At 48.1% G+C, this 20,044-nt stretch overlaps 1 protein-coding gene across 2 annotated transcripts in view; it reads left to right on the top strand.

The window, feature by feature from the left end:
* The window catches only part of PIGY (phosphatidylinositol glycan anchor biosynthesis class Y), a 330,062-nt gene extending 310,269 nt beyond the window's left edge, over nt 1-19,793 (top strand). For both annotated transcript variants that reach the window (XM_078676104.1, XM_078676103.1), the window contains exon 3: nt 18,734-19,793. In XM_078676104.1, the coding sequence (XP_078532230.1) occupies nt 18,953-19,168 (216 nt within the window). In that variant the 5' untranslated portion in view covers nt 18,734-18,952 and the 3' untranslated portion in view covers nt 19,169-19,793. The remainder of the gene's footprint in view (nt 1-18,733) is intronic.
* Nucleotides 19,794-20,044: the final 251 nt, after the last annotated feature.

Here is a 20,044-nt window from a genome sequence, read left to right as displayed (position 1 = left end):
ATGAGCCCGTGGCCGAGGACGTATCCTAAGTATTTCACCTTTTGATAGGCGACTTTCGATTTCTTGGCATTAATTTTCAAGCCCGCTTTTTCTAGGGCTACAAATACCTCATGTAAATGTTCCAAATGGGAGGACCAGGTAGGACTGTGGATGACTATGTCGTCCAGATGAGCCGAGGCAAACTCCGAGACATCTTTCAGGGCGGTGTTCATGAGTCGCTGAAAGGTGGCCGGGGCTCCATGTAGGCCGAAGGGGAGGACTGTAAACTCAAAGTGCCCTTCATGGGTACTGAAGGCAGTTTTTCTTCGGTCTTCCTCCTTTAATGGCACCTGCCAGTAGCCTTTAGTAAGGTCCAGCGTTGTGATATACTTGGCTTCTCCCAAACGCTCAATCAGTTCGTCGACTCTCGGGAGGGGATAGGCGTCGAAGCTGGAGATCGCATTTAGTGCCTGGAAATCCATGCAAAATCTCCTCGAGCCGTCTGGTTTGGGGATCATTACGATTGGACTGGACCAGTTGCTCTTTGATGGTCGGATAACACCTAACCGTAGCATATCCTCCACTTCTTTTTGCATGGCTCTCCTCCTGGCTTCCGGTACCCTATAGGGCTTGATTTTTACAGTCTTCCCCGGGGCCGTATCAATGCTGTGCTCGGCCATCGTCGTTCTGCCCGGTAGATTAGAGAATAGGGTGTCATGTCGTAACAATACTTCCTTTAATTCCTGGGCCTGAGTAGAGGTCAGCTCATCATTTATCAGTAACTCATTGCGGGTTGAACGGGCAGGCACGGTCTCTGATAGATGGACTCCAGAGGGCACGGAACCCAACCATTTCTTTAAAAGATTGATGTGGTATACTTGTGTTTTCTTTGGTCCTATCTGCAACCGGTAACTGGTCTTTCCAATGGTTTCGACCACTTTATGGGGACCCACCCATTCCGCTCGAAACTTCTGGTTGGACGAAGGGAGGAGGACTAAGGCCCAGTCGTCTATCTTCAGATGTCTCCACCTTTTTCCTTTGTCGTAGTAGGCCTTCTGGCGTTTCTGCTGGGTTTCCAGGTGAGTAAAGGCCAGGTCCCTCAGTTTCCCCAACCGTGCTTTTAGGCTCTGTGCATATTCCAAGGAACTGGCTGTCTCCTCGTGCAATTCATTCTCCCAGGCGTCTTTTGTCATTTCCATCAAGGACCGGGGTTGTCTGCCGTAGAGGAGTTCTAACGATGCAAGGCCTAAACTACTTTGGCGTTGTCCTCTGATGACATATAGAGACAGGGGTAAGATCTGGTCCCACTCAGCCCCGCTGACCTCTAGCATTTTACGGAGTGTCGTTTTGAGCGTTCGATTGTACCTTTCCACAAGGCCATCGGTTTGTGGATGGTACACGGAAGTGCGAATCTGGTGTATGTCAAGGTTCCGGCAGACTTCCTTCATGAGTTTCGACACAAACGGGGTACCTTGGTCCGTAAGTATTTCCTATGGGAAACCCACTCTACTGAATACCTCTATCATTCTCTCAGCCACCTGTTTTGTCGTAGCCGCTGTCAATGGAAAGGCCTCCGGAAATCGGGTGGCATAGTCTACCATTACGAGGCCATGCTGGTAGCCCTTTCGGGTTTTTGGGAGGGGACCGATGAGGTCCATACCAATCCTTTCGAAGGGCTTTCCAATGATAGGGAGAGGCTGTAAGGGAACGGATGGGGGCATGGTCATGTTCTTTTTTTGACATATGGTGCATTCCTTACAGTACTCAGCCGTGTCTTTATATATGCCGGGCCAGTAGAAGTGTCTTAGAATATTCTGGGTGGTCTTTTCTCCTCCGGTGTGGCCGGCAAGTAAGTGGCTTTGGGCAAAGAATAATACCTGGTTGCGAAAGGACACTGGCACTAGGAGTTGAGCCTCCTCGTTGGGGTTCCCTTCGCGATATAACAGATCGCTTCTAATGGTAAATCGGGGGAATTTATCGGGGGGCTGTCCTTGTGCCTGATGGGCCTGCTCCCAGGCGTTAAAAAGGGTCGGATCATTGGACTGGGCGAATCGGAAACTCCTGTCTAATACCCAGGGATCCGGGGAGAGCATCGCGGGGCAGGGGTTTCTAGATCTGTCTACTGGAGGACAGGGGCGGCCTTGTCTTTCAAAACTGGCTTTAAACAGAGACAAAAAACGAGGGTTGTCAGTACCTATAATGAGGTCCTCGGGTAACGAGGCCAACACCCCTACCTTAACCGTCTGGTAATCCCCCTCTTTAAGGTGTATGGGTACGTTAGCCACCGGGTAAGGCCGTACATCGCCATGTACGCACCTAATGCTCACCATTTGCCGAGGAACATACTGGGAAAGCGTAACGTGTTTGGTCTGTATCACAGATTGTCTACACCCGGAGTCTAAAAGGGCAGGTATATGGGTCCCGTTTACCCTGACACTTACTCTGTACGTGCCACCCATCTCGGCTGAGAAGAGGACAGATTTGGGAAGGTATCCCACCTCCATTGGTTCTTCCGGGGGTCGTCGTTTGGGACAGTGTCTGGCGATATGTCCCCAATTTCCGCAGTCAAAGCATTGAGGTCCGGGAGTTCCCGGGCTTTCTGATCTCCAGGGTCGAGGCTTGGGTACTTCTACATGACGTATTGGCTTCTTTTCCTGTTTGGGAGCTGGTCTAGGAGTCTTTTCGGGTTCCCATGCAGGGTTCCGTGGCTGAGCCCGGGCAAACGAGGAGGCCATTTCTATAGCCTGGGCTGTCGTGAGGTCATGGTGCTGCCTAAGCCATCTCAGCGTGGCGTAGGGCAGTGCTTCTAAATACTGCTCTAGATATATCCGGTCCATTATTTCCCCCTTAGTGCTGACAGAGGGGGTTAACCATTTGTCGGCCGCCATCTTTAACTGAACGAATAGCGTTTTAGGGTTCTCCCCAGGGGCCCCCGTTCCTTCCGGAAGCGTAGACGGTAGGCCTCGGCGTCTAGCCCCAGATGGTCCAGTATGATCCGTTTTACCTCATGGTAGGGGGTGTCCCCGGTGGGGTTGGCCACCTGGTACGCGGCTTGGGCCTCACCCACCAGGAGAGGCGCTAGAAAGAACGGCCATTTCACCACAGGCCAACCACAAGCCCTGGCGGCACGTTCAAAATTCAGGAGGAATGCGTCCGGATCCTCCCCAGGCTGGTATTTCTGTAGAGCGATGGCAGCCGAACCATGGGGTATAACACGCTCCACTCCGGTTCCGGGTGAGACGGGATCTACCCAAGGGGCCGATGGTCAGGTGGCCAATGCTTCCTTCAATAGTTCGGTATTGACTTGGGTGGCGTTGAGTTGTTGTTCGGCTACCCATTCTAGCTTCTCTTGTCCTTTGGCAAGCTGCTCAATAACGGTTTCCATCTTCCAGGTACAGATGGGGTTTATGCCCGCATTCTCCACCACTGTAACCGCGGCAGGACTGGAGCGGACAGCAGAGAAGTGCAGCAGTCGGGTTCTGGTAACAACGGGCTTTATTGAGCTAAACAAATGGTCAGAACAAGTCTTTCTTGTAAGGGTGGTGCGTCGGGGAGAACGACTTCGGGACTTCCTAGGTCGGTTCTTCTCTCCGTACGGGGTCCTCCGATAGCCGGTCTGGCTTCTTCGGGGTTTGGTTTCGTCCGGATCCGTCTTGACACCGTCTCGCCTCAGGACCGATGGAAACAAAAGAAAAGGGCAGCTTGTGAGGCAGGCGTCCTACTCAGACTGATCACTTCGGGAAAAGGGAGTGAGGAAGCAAACTCACACGTGCTCTGAACCTATGTGCAAGTGGTGAAGACGCAAGGGGTGGGTGTGCTCAGGATAGGGGGAAACCGGGAACCAGGGAATCCGCTATATTACAACGGGACCTCCCTTCCTTCCCACCCAGCCTCTGATACGGTCACGCACCTGGTTGAGCCACACACCTCCCCTGGGTGAGTGGCTGGGCGACGCGTTGAATCGGTGGCCTCCTGGCGTTCTCTCCACGAAGGGGACTTCTCCTCCAGTCTGCGACTCCTTCGTCCAGCTCGCTTCCGTCTCTCTCCGCACTCTTTCCTCGTCTTCTCTCCAGGTGAACAAACACGACTCTTCTCTCTCTGTTTCCGCCTTTGACGGCGTTCCTCCCTCCTGAAGCTCCGCCCATTCGTCCACATTCTGATAATTAAAGGGCCAGCTCTGTTCTCTGTCTCGGCCAGAGGCGGTCTCGGATCCAGCCCCTCGGTAGTCCATCTGCTGAGGGACACAAGAGGGAGGAGTTGTACAATGTCTCAAAGGCAATGGGGAGCAATCGGGTCCAGTGTCTATAACGGGGATCGGTGTCGGGGACACCCCGTTACACTCTCCAACCTGCAAGGCAAAAAAATGCATAAACAGTGGTATCACAACCCGGCGCCAACTGGCACCAGAGCCAAGTGTATCAGGGGGGATTATTTACAAGGGGGACAATGGAAAAGAGGTTCAGTCCGTAAGTCCATGGCTGAAGGGAAAAGAATGTGATTAAATTGACATTAAACCTGGGGTCAATATGGCGGGGCCAACTCAGGCTCTAATCCTTAGTAGTAGGCTGTAATTGCAAAATACAACATTAGCATAAGTACACACCGTGCACTATAACTCCAACCCGACCCCTGTAAAGGAAGAACTTCATGGCATCACAGCACATGATAACAGACAGGAGCACCTGTAATAAAGCAGCAAGGCTTGCTCATTAACATGGGATGTAACCAGGGGCCTGGAAGGACACGTCAGGCCAGCATAGGGGCAGGACCATTAGTATAAAACATCAGGGAGTATACAACAGCATACATAACCCCCCATCAGGACTTAATACTAGGCCATCAGCACACTGGGCGCGAAACCATCTGCCTAAGCATCAACCCAGCATTAACATAAAACTCGGCCCTAACTCATGGAGGTCATGCAGGTAGCAATCACATTAACACTAGGCCCAAATCGCATTGAACCTGGGGGCATTTATGCATTTAACATGTACCTGACTCTAGGCCTGTGAACCTCAACATAGGGCAATCTCTCCTCGGGGCATAGACAGGTAGATCGGATGTCAGGCCTAAACATTTCAGGGAAAATCAGGCAACAGGTAAAAATGTGCATTTCATTAGGCATATCACCTGGCTATGCGTATCAAACAATTCCCTGGGCATGGGACGCAGTAAGCTAGGCATCCCGCTCGGGCATAAGGCTTGGCCCTAACTCATGGGGCATCAAAAACCCTGCGGAGAACCCCAATGGGCTTAGATATCTTGCCCTCTACAACTGGCACCGTCTGCTGGGGCCCAACGCTGCAGCATTAGGTTGGTACACCTCTTTCCTAGTATCAGGAGCAGACCCTTTCAGCAGTCAGGCCACATTTCACTACACAGAACCAACCTTTGGAGTCCCTGTGTCCTGGGACTCTACGTTCAAGAATTGACGGCCCACTGAGTTCCGGCCAGAAAAACGGGGGGGGGGGCGAGCACCGACCCTGTGCCCCGTTGCCCTTTCCACCCTCCCCACACTCACCGGGCTTCGGCTGTTTTGGCAGGTTTCTCCTTGGAGTTAGGGCCAGGCACTGACAATGTGCCTCGAGGCCCTCCCCTCTGTGCTCCTGCAGCCAGCCGCAGGACTCGCAGCAACACTCGGGGCACTCTTTCACCGACGGGGGCACTTGGGTTCCTCCGGGACCTCGGTAGGCCTCCTCTGCTGGTGCTGGTTGATGGGGCTTGCGGGCACCTTCTGGGCCCAAGGCCACTCGCAGGCAGTGGAGGGGGAGGCGCGGGACACACGCGGGGCTCTCCCTCCACACTCCTGCCGGTCCTGACCGGCGGAGTGGTCTCCCGCTCCGGTCGCTCTCACCGGGGCTCCCTCCGGGGCACAGGGGGCCCCGCCCCGGCGCCTCCTACCTCCGTCTTCACCCGGGCTCCCCCTACCTCACGTGGACCTGGGGCTTAGGCTCGGCTTCTCTCCCTCTGGCTGCCCGACAGGCAGCCAATCTGTTCGCGGCCTTCAGGGGGTGCGGCCACGATCCAATCAGGCACCAGTAGGGGCGGGGCGCGGCTACTGACGCGGCGCCCCCGTCACGTGATGAGGGTGACGGCGGCCTCAGGGCCTAACTCGGCCCTCTCTTCACTTCGGCGGCCCTCTCCTTGTACCGGGGGGCGCCGCAACAATGCCTACCACAGCGGGGGGGGGGTCCCCTCGACAGCGCCGGGCCGCGGCAGTGATTTCCGGCTAGGTACAACCGGCGCGAGGCAGCGCCAACACTCCTCGGGCTATGGCGGTGAGGACGGCCGCAATAAGGGTTAGTCTCCCTTTTTATTAATTATTTATATTGCGGCAAGCGCGCCAAAACGAGGGTAGGCTCCTCCAGCGCTATTCCCCTCACAGTTCCTTCAGGCCACACAGCCCCAGCGCTTCTCTTCCCACAGCGCTTGGTGGGCAGTCCGGGGGCAAATTATCTGAGGCAGGTCAGCAACACTGGGATCAGCACGGCGCTTTAGGTTTATAGCGCTTAGGGGCCACAACAGTCACAGGCCACAGCACTTCTGCAGCACAGCGCCTCCCCGGGGGCCACAGCTTCACAAGGATAGCGCTTGACAGGCACACATCAATGAGGAGGCGACAGTCCCAGCAGCAGGCCAAGGGATCTCCGGGTAACTCTCCTCACCTCCTGGGGGGATCCTGTCCTCAGCACTCCTTCCCTTTCAGGGCGCTTCTTCACGCAGCGCTGGCGTGGTGCAAGGTCCTACACAGTGTCAGGGACCTGGGGGGGGGCCTCCTTTACCAGGGGTCCCCGGGAACAGTAGAGGGGGGGTTTTGAGGGCTGCAGGGCCCAGCTCACAGGCCCATTTGGCGGTAACACCTCGCAGCAGGTACCCTCATGTTCCTATCCCAGCTCTGTGTGTCTCTCTGGTGGCACATCCCCCTTACTTATACCCTCCTCCCAGTCAGTGCCAGAACCTTCTAGAATGTTGGCAAAGCTGGCCTAAACTGGCTCAAGGGGAGGGGTTGAGCACCCTGGGTGCCAGGCTTTCCCTCCAAAGGCTAGGGGTGGCTGGGTAATAATATCTAGACCGCTGACCTATGGCAGTCAGGTGGCAAAACCCATGGCCATGGCATCCATTTTACATACAGAACATTTCAGTCAGGTGCATTTCTAAAATGGGGGAATATTTCCTGCACACCATTTCGTGACATTACAATTTTAAAACAGGGCAACTCCTACCACACATGGCCTATACAGGTTTATTACCATGGGGGAGACATCCTAGACAAGGGGGTCAAAAGCGAAAAATTTCAGGGGGAAAAGGTCAGGTCCAACAGCTCATATTTAGCATATATGTTTCCCAAGACTATCTTGGTACTTTACCATTATAGACATTGTTCAAATGTGAATGAATTTGTAGAACCATCAAATTGTTATACTCCGGAGTTTGGCACCAAATTGAAAATGATAACTGAATAGTGAGCACTTTTATAATGCCGATTTGCAGTCTAGCACTTTTTAAATAAGTTGTTGGTGGCGGGGGAGGGGTTTCCCCCTTTAAGAACACTCTGCACATTACAAAGTCTATGGCCAGTTGAAGGCTCTGGCCAAAACGTGTTGCCCCACTTGCACTGTTAGCACTGTGGAGGAGAAACTGCTTAAGTAAAGTGGTTTACGGTACCTGACCTGTTTGTGCTGCCTGTTTCTTTGAACCACCCACATGACTGGATACCGTGTGTGAGAAAATGGTGTGGAGAAAGATTTGTTCTAAAAAATTTATCTGGGATTAACACCTTCCTGAGAGGAAATACCAGCCATGTTGATGATGTTCTGGAAAGGCCAAGGAATGATAGATACTTAGATAATAGTTTCTGCAAAATCCTCAGTATTATTTTTCAACATTGCAATTCAGCTACACTTTACCTCAGATAGCAATTATTATTAGTTTAGCTAGCTCTATAAAATAATTTTTAGATGTTTTCAGATTCTATAAATTACTTAGGTTTTATTTCAAAGAGGAACAAATGCCGGATTTTGATGATTTTCTTCTTTTTTTTAAAAATGTTATTTAAAACGGACAAGTGGTAACATATGTTAGGTGTGCCAGTCCACAGAAAAATACTATATGCACAAATAGACACTATGAAGAAATATGTTTTTTCTCGAACCTCAACCACGGCATTCTCGAAATCGTAACTGGATTGTGGGAGTTAGTGGGGCATATCGACTCAATTTGCACAGAGAACCTTATAGAGTTAAGAACGAGCCTGCCGCCGTACCCCCGCTCAAGGAGGTGCGCTGGAGTTCGGCCTCTCCGCCCCTAGACCAGCTCATCAGCTCCTACTGGCTGCCCCAGGTTGTGCGGCTGGACACCGGTGAGTACAGAGGCACCGTGCCAAGAGGGGCCTGTGGGGAGCGGGAAGCCCGTCAGCCTGGCGTCCAACCCACCACCCAACAACAGCGGCTACCCCTGCCCCGGGCCACTCTGAAGCGGAGCCCGGGCTCCCCGCGCCCCTGGGGGCCAGAGCAGCGCCGGAGGCTCCTCTCCACACCAGGGATTTATGGTTCTCCCGGACCTGCAGGATCACCATGCAGCCACGGCCAAGAAAGGTGAGGCCTGGCCGCGCTCCCCGGCCGCCCCACGTCTACGGCAGTCCCCGCAATTCTGGGCCAGCAGAGAGGGCCCACCATCTTGTCCATTCCCTCGTCCTTTACCCTTTTCCCTCGTTTCCCCCTTGACGATCCTCAAATGTTTCTTCCCTTTTCTGATTTGCCTTTTCTCCATACCCTTGTATCCCTCCCACCCTCTCTTGGTGCTGTGACTGCGTCCCCCCTCCGACCCCACTTAATGGAACTCTGCTCTTCTGGGGGGGTTTTTTTGGGTCTTGACCTGAGAAAATCTACTATGTGTATACATATGTATATAGAGATAACTCAATTCACTAGTATATGCAGTAGACCTTTGTACTCTCTACCATTCCTATGTGACTCTTAGAGTATATCCATTTGTATCTCTTCCTTGAGTGACTTTACTATTTGTACATTTGCAATTTTCTCTCTGTTTGTATCTCTTCCTTGTGTGACTTTACATCTTGGACATTTGCAATTTTTTCGGTTTGTATCTTTTATGTAACGCATGTAATCCTAAATCCTTATGTTTTGCAACTGGTTCTTATGTAAAGCGCTCTAACACCCTCGGGTAAAGTTCGCACTATATAAAATCGCATTAAATAAAAATAAAAATAAAATAAACGAAAGCCACTGTAAATGTAGCTCTCCCGCCCTCTACTGGTTGCTGCCAGCATCACCTCTGCTCGCGGCGGAACTATATTGAAAGCAGTGCAAGGACGGAGGGTTGCTTTCTCGAGTGCACAGGAAGCAGACAGCTTGGCCCGCCCTCTCCCGGAAGGATTACACTAGGAAGCTGCGTGCGTGATCACCCCTGCCTCTGCGGCTGGCAGTAGACCATGCTGGGTCTTGGCCTGTGCAGGAGTGTGCTTGTCGCTGCTGTTCGGCACAGTAGCCTGCAGAGCGTACCTCTTCTCCCTGTCTCCAGCCTGCACGCCGCAGCATCACGTAGAGCAGTATCCGGTCCCTCCAAGGACAACGGGGAGACCCAAAAGAGGTTCGACCCCTACTTACTGGATTTCCTTGTCTGCCCTCTGTCAAGGAAGCCGCTAAGGTAAACCTAGCTTTTGCTCGTTTTAATGCATGCATCTCCTCATACACATAACAATAGTCTTGTCCTTTGTTGACTTTGAGCTACAGTTTGTACCGTCTTCAGTGTTTAGGGAAGTTCCTACTTCTTTCGGAGGTTTGGTCCCGGGGAAATAGTTTTAAATTTTACCGAGATTATGGCTAATGCTTCAGTTAGTGTTTTTACGATGTGGGTTACATTTTTTTTGTGTGCAGATTTATATAGCGCGAACTCGACTCGAAGGAATTGGAGCGCTTTACTTGCGCACCAGTTACGTTACAAAAGGACACATTCATATAATACATTACATTGTTTGAATGCTGTTACTAAATTTATATAGAAATTTTCAGTCTGTTGGGAACATTTGACCTGTTTGCAGTTATAGGTCAGGTGATCGGTGCCTAAATATAGCTGCCACATTTTTCATTGATGTATAAACTGAGCATTCGCGATGCTGTGCAGCGTGGTTAGAGTAAAACAAGCATTTGCAATGCAATAGGTCTCGCATTTATGCGGGTTTGAGCTATTGACATTGCAAATAACAATGCCTTTTGTTTTTGTTTTTAAAACATAAATAAAACGCCTTGTTATTTACAGTGTCCATAGCTTAAACTTGCGTAAATGCGAGACCTATTGCATTAGCTTGTTTTTTAATGCACTTCGACCACTAGATTAAACACTTTAAGGGAGGATTTTCAAGGAGCCGGTCGAGTAAACATTTTTGTGCTTTAATCCCAGACCTTCATGAAGAGCCGAACTGCCCTTGAAGATAAAGTGAGAACTGTATTAGGGTTCAGGCTTCTAGATTAACACGCATAATATAATGCAAGTCCGACACCCTAGGACATAGACAGTTTTGGAAAGCCCAGCTACAGTAATAGGCAAACAAGAAAAGCATGCAGCGAAATTGTAAATGAAGACGAACTGCAGTTTCAGAAAGAGACACGTTGGAAGAGTGTGGAACCGGGGGGGGGTTTAAAATACAGCACGTAGCTAAAACCTGTCACAGGGGAGTGCCATCCTCCTACTGAGGAAACAAAAGCGCTCATTCAATTTAAAGCAATTCTTTCCTTCAGGGAGTAAATATTAAGAACTGTTGATACAGACTGACTCTATACAGCAGCAGAATTAGTAACGAGACGTGTCGAGAAAAAGCAGAATTAGTTAATCGGTGCATACGCGCAGCACAGCAGTCCTGTGCCCATGAGCTGGGGATACCACTGCTGTAGCTCATAGAGTCCTGGTCAGTTGTGAGTACTGGCTTAAGGAATGCTTCACTTGTCAGGGAGGCTGCGCCCTGTGCAGGTATTTAATGAGGTAAAGCTGTCCACGTGATCTAATGGTGTGCTCGCTCGCATGCAGGCAGCAGAGCCGCGTTCCATGTCTATTAAACGTAAAAGGCTCCGGCAGAACAAATACTTCAGGTTATATACAAATCAAGTGCAAGGGCGAGGCGCGCGCACACACCCTACGTGGCATACATGAGGATGATTTAAGTGCAGGTTTCAAGCACAAAGCTTAGTGGCGTAACCTGCCCACATTGTTCCTTTAAGCAATGGAAACAAGCATTGGCCGTGAAAGTGACGCAGCCGTAAAAGTGAAAGTGATCGCGGGCTGTAAGGGCGCCCGCGAACAATGCACTTAATGAGCCATGACGAGACAGGAAAGCTAGATGGCGCCTGTGCTCGTAACAGTGCGCCTAACCGCACGCTCTAGGCCACACAAAAAGTTGTGGTCGGCTTCTTGAAGCCCACCTACTAAAAGTCTCGCCTGCGAATGCCCTGGCTCAGGCAAGACCTAAAAAAGAAACTGAATTGACTCAGCTGCCCGCATCATTTGGTAGGTGTCCACACCACACATACCCACAAAATGTACCTGAATGTTTTTTTTTCTTTGTTAGTTATTGATCAAGTTGGATCTATAAGTGGAAAAAATAGAATGCATTTAAGCGGGGTTTAAGTAAAAAAAAGTCTTTTTAAAGCGTGTGGCATGGGCGCAGAAGCAACATTGGGGAGGGTGGGACAAATGCTAAAGCAACATGGGGAATTATGGGGAGGGTGGGACGAATGCTAAAGTAACATGGGGGTGAACGGCAAAGCAACACAAGGGAAGGTGGCAGAGAACATGAAGTGGCACGAGGCGGGATGTAAAAGCAACAGGAAGGAGGGCTGGCGGGGACACAAAGGCAACAGGGGAGGGCGGGAAAAAGCAACACTGGGGTTGAGGTAAAGTAACAAGGACACGGTTGGGGGAAGCAATAGACACACAAGAAAGTGCATGTGGTTGGAGGGCAGGGAGAAGCAGTCAGGCAACAGAGGGCAACATGTAGTGCCGGGGGTGAGACTTACATGAGGTAGGCGGCTTGCAAATACTGATTTTTATGAGTACTTCTCAAAAAAGAAAAAAGTAGTGTTTAAAAAGCAAGCAGTGATGACAGATATTCAACAAGCATTTACAATGCAACGGTTTCGCCTTTGACAAAGTTAGAGCTATTGGCATTGTAAATGACAAATTGTTTATTTATGCGTTGTATTGTCCAACGTGTGTTGATTAATATGTTGACGTATAGAATGTCATTACAGTATTTATATGAGGTCACAAAATTTTCGTGTCAGTGTTGGAGAAGGAATGCTTTAGAACTGGTCGCTTTACTGTGATGATTGTATGTGGGCCTGCTTGTTTCATACTTGAAGGATAAAGAAGCTTTTAGAAACGCTGTCATCTATGACTCTGCATAACTATCGCCTCCATGCATTCCAAGTCAAGGCGACATATAGATGACAGCACTGTTCCTTGATCCTGCTGGTCAACCCCAATGGGTTCATTAGCTTCTTCCAGATTTCCCCAAAACATCTCAGACTCAACATGTTTCATCCTATGTGCTTCATAAGGGACACCCTGCCCTTGGCCCTGTTTATCTTTAGTAAGTGTGAGTAACTAGCCCCCAAATTACCACACAACACGGCAAATCGTTCACCTTACAGGTATGTTACTCTAGCAATTTCAACTAACACGCAGAAATCCAGGGTGCTTTTTGAAACATTAAGCCCGGTGAGCTAATATGCAGAGTTGGAGCCTGACAGCAGAATACCATTTATAGTTCTATGCACACATCTGCTCTCTACCTGTCAAGTGTTTAAAACGTCATGTGTGACGTCTTCACCCATCGCTAGTTTTTTAGGCAACAGGTCTTTGCAAGCTGGTACCTCTAGGCCCTTGCCTTGCTATAAAAAGAAAAGCAAAACTGCTAGGAATGTGTATGCTATGCCCGATTCCTACTGCGAACTGAAAATGGCCCACATAATGCTTCAAATGTATAGACTTCCAAACTTGTTGCACTGGAAGACTCCAAGATTCAGGGTACATGGGGCTATAATTGGGGTTGGGCCAGTGTAGGTTTGCTGAAAGAGTACAGCACCACCTCAACAAGTCTGACAGCCAATCTGTTGATACTAGGAAATGTGCACACTTCACAGTCTGAACCAGCAACCACTGCACACCAACCAGCCAATGCATACAAGCTACAAAAAATGGCCAACCTACAGCATACATTAGTAAAGAATTAACATGTACTATCAAAAGAAAGTCAACTTTAAAAACAAAGCGGATGAAGAGTCCGTCCCTCAATTTCACAGGTAAAGTAAAGCGGCTGCAGCAGACACAAGCAATGGGCTTTAGCTGATTGGGACATGGTGCACGCAAGGGGCCTACAGCAGCCAGGTGCAGCTTCGAGCAGTGGGACTTGGCTGGAGCTGTAAGAAACGGGTCCAAGGGAGGTAAAAAGCTGGGTGGTACTGGGCAGCAGGAGGGGGCAGGCACTTGGCATGCAGATTCAGAAAGTAGGGTGGCTGAGATAGGGCTGCAGCAGACGGGGAGCAGTGACGGATGCAACAGTCAGAGAGCCAGTAAATGCATCAATAGGAAACATAATAGATCCCGCTACCAAATGTGGCATAAGCACGAGTAAGGGAAAGGGCACTGGGCTGCAGGTGCATGCTTATCTGAGCCTGTCCGTGCTGCAGGGATACATACCATTCTCACTAAGCTGAACACTAGCATGTGTGCCCTTGTCCCCGAAACTCTCTTAAAAGTGAAACAAAGAGCCCTGACGCAGATTCACAATACCATTTATCTGTGCCCGGCGCCCAGCACTAACTCGGCTTCCCACCTTTTTAAACGGCAGAACATATCCTGCCAACTCTGTCCAGACCAGGCAACTCACCAAGCTTGCACTGCCCGGGCTCTCTGTCCGCGGCACTGGAGAAAGCCTCGCACTTTGTTTCTGGTTTGTCAATCCTCTGAAACCGTGAAAAAAAAACGGGGAAGCAAAGCGGCGCTGCCGGTCCAAGAAGTGAAAATCCGAAGTCAGAAGCACCTTCCAGGGAGCCCTGAGAGCAGAGCATGCCGCGCCACCAGTCCCTCACTGGCTGCATGGAAGACCAAGTCAGCTGTCCAAGCCACGCCCACTGCCATCCTATTGGGTAAAGGAAGCTCTTTCCTATAGGTTGAAGTAAAAACGTGGTCTCACTTGCACACGGTCTGGAATTTGTATGCTGCAGAGCTATGCCAAAACTTCAACCGACTTTCTCTACAATCACAACAAAGGAAACGTGTTTCTATTGGTTGATGTGAACCAATTTCCTATTGGTTGAAGAAACACATGGCTTTATTGGTTAAATGATCACGTAACGTTTCCTCACATTATATGGAACTGCAATAACGTAGGCGTCCCGCAAGCATCTGCTCTTGGGTTGGCGGGATATATTGTATAGTTTAGCCGTTGATCATTACAGTTTCGTATGCAGAGGGAAACAAAGAGAGACTCAGCTCATGGGGTCTTCACGATTGTTTGCATACGTTGAAGTACTGGCTGCTTAGCCGAATCATGTCTTATTAAAACAGACAGAGCAATGCTTTAACAAGCACCTACGAGGACACAGGGGGCGGGAGAGGACACGGACGGCGTGAGGGGGCGGGAGAGGACACGGACGGCGGGAGGGGGCGGGAGAGGACACGGACGGCGGGAGGGGGCGGGAGAGGACACGGACGGAAACGTGCACAGGACAGCGAGGGGGGGCGGAAAGGCACACGGAGGGGGCGGGAATGGACAGACTTGCAGTGAAAGGGGAGGTAACGGGAAAAAACGTAACTCCGCCCTGGGAAAAAATCTCGGGAACGCCCCCGAATCTGGTCCGGCCTTGACGGACAGATCCGGCACTCAATGGCTAGCCTCCATTTATGGAGCTAGCCAATGAGAGCCGGGGGACGTTCCCGAAGTGCTTATTGTCAACATAGGATTTCACCTGCGCTGAAAAGCTGCGCAGAGCGCAGCCTTCGGCAGGCGAAACCCAAAAAGGCTGTAAAGAGGAACTACTCCATGGGAGGGCAAGCACAAGATTGACAAGCTGGGACACGAATAAGAAGTAGGCAAATGAGAGTGCCTGGGAAAGCCAGCCAGTGGTAAGCAATCGGAGGACTCCAAGCCCCTTTATTTTCTTGGTAAGTCACAATATGCCTCGCAACAAACCGGGCATGTGCTGTTTAGTAGGCCTGACCTAAAAAGAGATATCCTATGCAGCTAATACACAGCTCCTTGCGGTGACAGTGCATTGTGGCAAGCGGGCCCTGCATATCACCGGAAGGTACATTTCATCAGCTAAGTCTTAGCAAACAAGACACCTGCAGCAGTGCCTTTTTCATGAAAACCTGTAAATCCATTGTTTGTACTGAGCTTTCACCTTTCCAATTCAGTGCATTGTAATATAAATACAGCCCAGGCAGATCCGACCAACTTTATTGTGAAGCGTCTAGTTTTGGGTATTCGCACACTCGTAGCACAGCTACCTTTGAAAATCTCATGAAGAGAGGTTTACTCCTGTTTGGTAACGAGGGAATATATTATTGCAGCTTCTTGATCTATTCAAACCATAAACGCATTAAAATTACAATTTTGTGTGAGTTATACTGAAAGCGCACACCAGGCTTGAGTCAAGGCATCCTCTATGTATTATTACAGCATGATAGTGGTGAAATGAAACTTCACAGATTTTAAGGGGGTACGTGCCAATGTGAAGAAAATACTGACATCAATGACACCCCAGCTGTTCCTTTTAGTACTCCGCTGAAATCAGGATTTTTTTTAACTGTACACCTCATAGGAATTCCCCCATTGTTGGACCTGTGATTTTTTGTTTGAGATGTTCCTGCACCCCTAGATAAGCTCATCCACAGCTTCTAAGATCTCAGAGGTGGTTGACATGCTATGGTTTAGAGCAGCGGTCACAGTTTTATGTTGTAGATCGTTATATGCCGCAGACTAGCAGCTCGAGGGAGTTTACAGAGGTCCAATAGAAGCTCCTGTGGTGATGTTGTTCTGGAGATGCTTTTTGGAGTAAGCATTTTAGCATTTTCATAAATGTGTAAAAACTACTGACAAGGCTTTCCAATAACTATGGACAACCCAGCTTACAATCCCATTACTAGTAGACTTTACCTTTGACCATGTGCAGCTCTCCACTGCCTTTTGCTAGGTCTACCCTATAGAAATAGCATATTCATACATACAATCAAGACATACTTATGATCATTGAAAGTTGCATTCCTTGCAGCCCCACTCACCTTCCACCAAATGTTATTAGAGTGTTTTTTCTGATGCTGAAGAACCCACACACCATGGATCACAGGACTCAAGAAGACTGATGGTATGGCATTAATAGTTTTGATGCTGTCTGGTATACCATACAAGCTGCTCTCTGTATATGAAATAGTGTTTGGAATTGGATGGAGGATCACTGCTGGGGTGATGAGGTCTCTTCATTTAAAGCCACAAAGATTTCCAACTAAAGTTTCCCTAGCATGGGTGTTAACAGAATTGGAAACTTTTTTTTTTTTAGGGCTCACCTACCACCGCTTATGGTGCCTGGTTGCGAAAGACCTGTTGGGGACTAGCCCAAAAATATACAGAGGGCTTAGGCCCCAGTTGTTTCTATTGGAAACTCATGTTTCCTTGTTCTCCCTCCTCCCCCCCCACTGGAACATAGATTCTTTACCAAGTTTTTGATTTGCCGATCTGTATCATTCTTCTGCTCAATTTTAGAGAATGACAGTTCTTTATCAATAAACACTCTGTGAGAGTGCTTCTGTTTTCTAGCTCTCGCCATCATGATTCTCTCCCCCCTGCCAAATACATGCCCATACTTGGTTTCTCTCTCCCTCGTGCACTGCCCTCTCATGTGCTTCTGCCCCTTACACTGTGTTGCACATTCGTTGTGTGCTGCTTTTCTTTCCATTGTCCTTTTCCCCTCCTCCCACCATTATTTTCATTTGAACATCCCACCCACTCTGTTGCTTTTCTCGCCAGCTCTTGCAGTCCTTTTCACTTTTTTGTTTGTTTTACATTTCGTGAAGGGTCTTGCAGCTCCCAGTTGCTCTCTAGAATCCTGTACAGCATTGGCAAAGCCAATAGGTCTCAAAGGCGAGCTGTCAGCTTTGCCAATGCGTGTTGAGACATGATAGGTATGAAAGATAAGGAAGGTTAAAACATCACTCCCAGTTTGAGTAATAGTGGTGTAAGTTCTGTGTTTTTTTTTGTTTTTTTTTACCAAGTTCAACAGGACTTTAGAACAGTAGTACCTGTATTTCAAATATCTACTTTAGGAAGAGCCAAAGGATACCCATCAAGGAATATGTCTACATAAAGCCGTCTCGCATGACACTTTGGATTTTACAATCATTTCTGACCTAAAATTGAATTTGGGTCTATCAGCATACAGTCAGAATGGTGGGCTGTATTTTGACGAGGCTTGCTGAAAGAAATTGATGAGTGAGGCAAAGATCGATGTAGGACAAAGTAAGGTAACCTAGTTGTGTCAAAGATATGATCCTTTGAGTCCTCATTTTCTTCACTTTGCACTATCCGATAGGTAAGGTTTAGCTGGGGGAAAGGGCTATGTCTTGCTTTTTCTCTTTTTTTCAATATAGGCAGCTGAGCAATATGGTTTATTGGGCCAAAATGCTGTAAAAAGGTCCAGGCGTGTTTCTGAGTCTGAAGCATGACTTTAAGGATGTTTTGCTTGTAGGTGACTTTGAAGTCCATGATTGTGGCAGACTGACCATGGGTGAGATGTTGGAGAGTACTTTTGGATCAGTGCTACTTCCCCCCCTCCCCCTCTTTTTGAAGGTTGACAGTTCCGATGTTTTTCCCATTACTAACATTTCTGATATTTTGTGTAATATTGGGTGTTGACGTTGTTATTGGCTTGATGTCTTGAACAGTTGTGGCTGAAGGTAGATGTACAGGATTGACCATAGTCGTGCGTCCAGCCATGTGTTTGACCACAAGTTGAGAAAGAAGAGTAACTTTAATTGAGAGTACGGGAGCGATATTTGGGAAATGTTTGTGGACATTTCTTGTGTGCTCATTTGTTTTCTGTAGAGGTTATTTTAAAATAACTACAGTTTGCTTCTAAGTCATGTAACCGCAGATAGCATTTTGTTTCATTTTGAAGGTTTTTTTGTTGTCATCCGAAAAATTTCAGTAGGGTTTGTTGTTTACATAGCCCATCTTTCTCCAAATAGTTTCCCTATCCTTGCTTCTCTTTTAATTGTGTGAACATTTAAGTTAAACAGTGTTTTGCTTGTAGGATTTTGTTTGCTAGCTGTTTTCTTTTTGAAGTCCTAAAGGTATTTGAGGTTGTGTATAGTATATTGTCTTTATAATTGGGTGTTTGCTTGCAGGTTGGATCTAATTAAATAAGTGGTTAGTCCAGAGCTGGGGTTAGTGTGATGCTCGTTTCTTGAAAGCTCTGTGTTGAGAAGTCTATGGACTTCCATGTTGGTAGCATCTACGATTTATGTGAAACCTGAGATGCCACTGTAGTCCAACTACACTCCTCAATACGTTGGCATTAAGTCCAAGGCTAAAAAAATTGAATGTTTGAGCGAATTGCCTTGTATAATGTTTTAAATTGGTAAGATTTATCTGCACCACCAAAGTCAATATTACATTCGCCATTCTCTACTTCCCCCTCATGAAATTCTTTAAAACATTTGTCATTGTTTTGTGTCTCATCAGATATGAAGAGTCCACCAATGAACTAATCAACGAAGAGCTGGGCATTGCATATCCCATAATAGATGGCATTCCCAACATGATCCCGCAGGATGCAAGGATGATCCAGCGGGAGACGACCGATCCGGAAATCAAGCAAACATAGGGTTACTTCTCTTGAATACGCAGATCACCAAGACCCCACAACAAATATAGGAGTCGCTGCCCGGAAAGGAGATCGCCATGTTTCTGTCTTTACCGACCTTAACAGTGCTTGTCCCGCTACTGTCCTTAGCTGGTCTGTTTTATTCTGCCTCTGTGGACGAAGACTTTCCCCGCGGCTGCACAAGCGCATCAAGCCTGTGTTTCTACAGCCTGCTTCTTCCCCTTACCATCCCTATTTATGTATTCTTCCATCTCTGGACTTGGATGGGTATTAAACTCTTTAGGCACAATTAGATGCCTCACTCTCTACCCATTGAGTAGATGGAAACTAAGTTATGACATACTACCTTTGAGTTTCGATTAACGTTTGCCACCTACTATAAAATTTTTCTAGGTATGTGATGAATTTAGTCTGTGACTGCAGTGAATGCGGTTATCTGGTTAGCCTGCTGTTTAAGCTTAACTTCCTTTACTATATTTAAGTGCAAATAAACATGAACCGTTTTGATAGTCTCTGTGTGAGATGTTGAAAGATGCTGTTTTGCCATGAACACTTACAATTCTGTAGCTTTGTCATAGACTAAATAGTCATGTTGCTTTGCACCCAGGTGGCGCAATCAATATTTAATAAACTTCTGTTTCGTTTATTTTTTTGGGCCATTGCCGTGCTATCTGCATATACATAGTGAATATTTTAAGGTTATTTTTCAGGTATCAGCTTATTACCATCTATAGCAGATAGATAATAAACAATCAACTAATAAAAATGTGCGAGCGATTTTAAAGTAGAGGGGCTTGCCAGATGTGTGCCTTTCTTCCTCCATAAAATGTTTGAAAGAAACGTATTCACGGATCCCTGTGTTTCAGGAGAAAGCAAAGTGTGTTATGCAGATTTGTAATAAATTCTCAAATATTTAAACAGGCTCTCGGTTCTTAAAAATTACACAGTAGTTGAAGATTTGATAGCCTCGCAATAACTTTTGTTACAAATGTGTTTAGATTTTCACCTCTGCTTGTTAATATGGCATTGGCAGACAAGAAAAGTGAAAGAGAAAAGATGAGTTTCCGATCTATGTAGAGTGCCATAAATGCAATATTATGAGGAACAGAAGCCATTTTATTGGTGAGATCTTAAATAAATGAGTGCCCCTCGAACGTGTCAAGCTGTTG

Source organism: Lissotriton helveticus, chromosome 2_1, assembly GCF_964261635.1.
Source record: "Lissotriton helveticus chromosome 2_1, aLisHel1.1, whole genome shotgun sequence".
Classification (NCBI taxonomy): Eukaryota; Metazoa; Chordata; class Amphibia; order Caudata; family Salamandridae; genus Lissotriton; species Lissotriton helveticus.
This window is presented reverse-complemented; position numbering and strand designations above follow the sequence as displayed.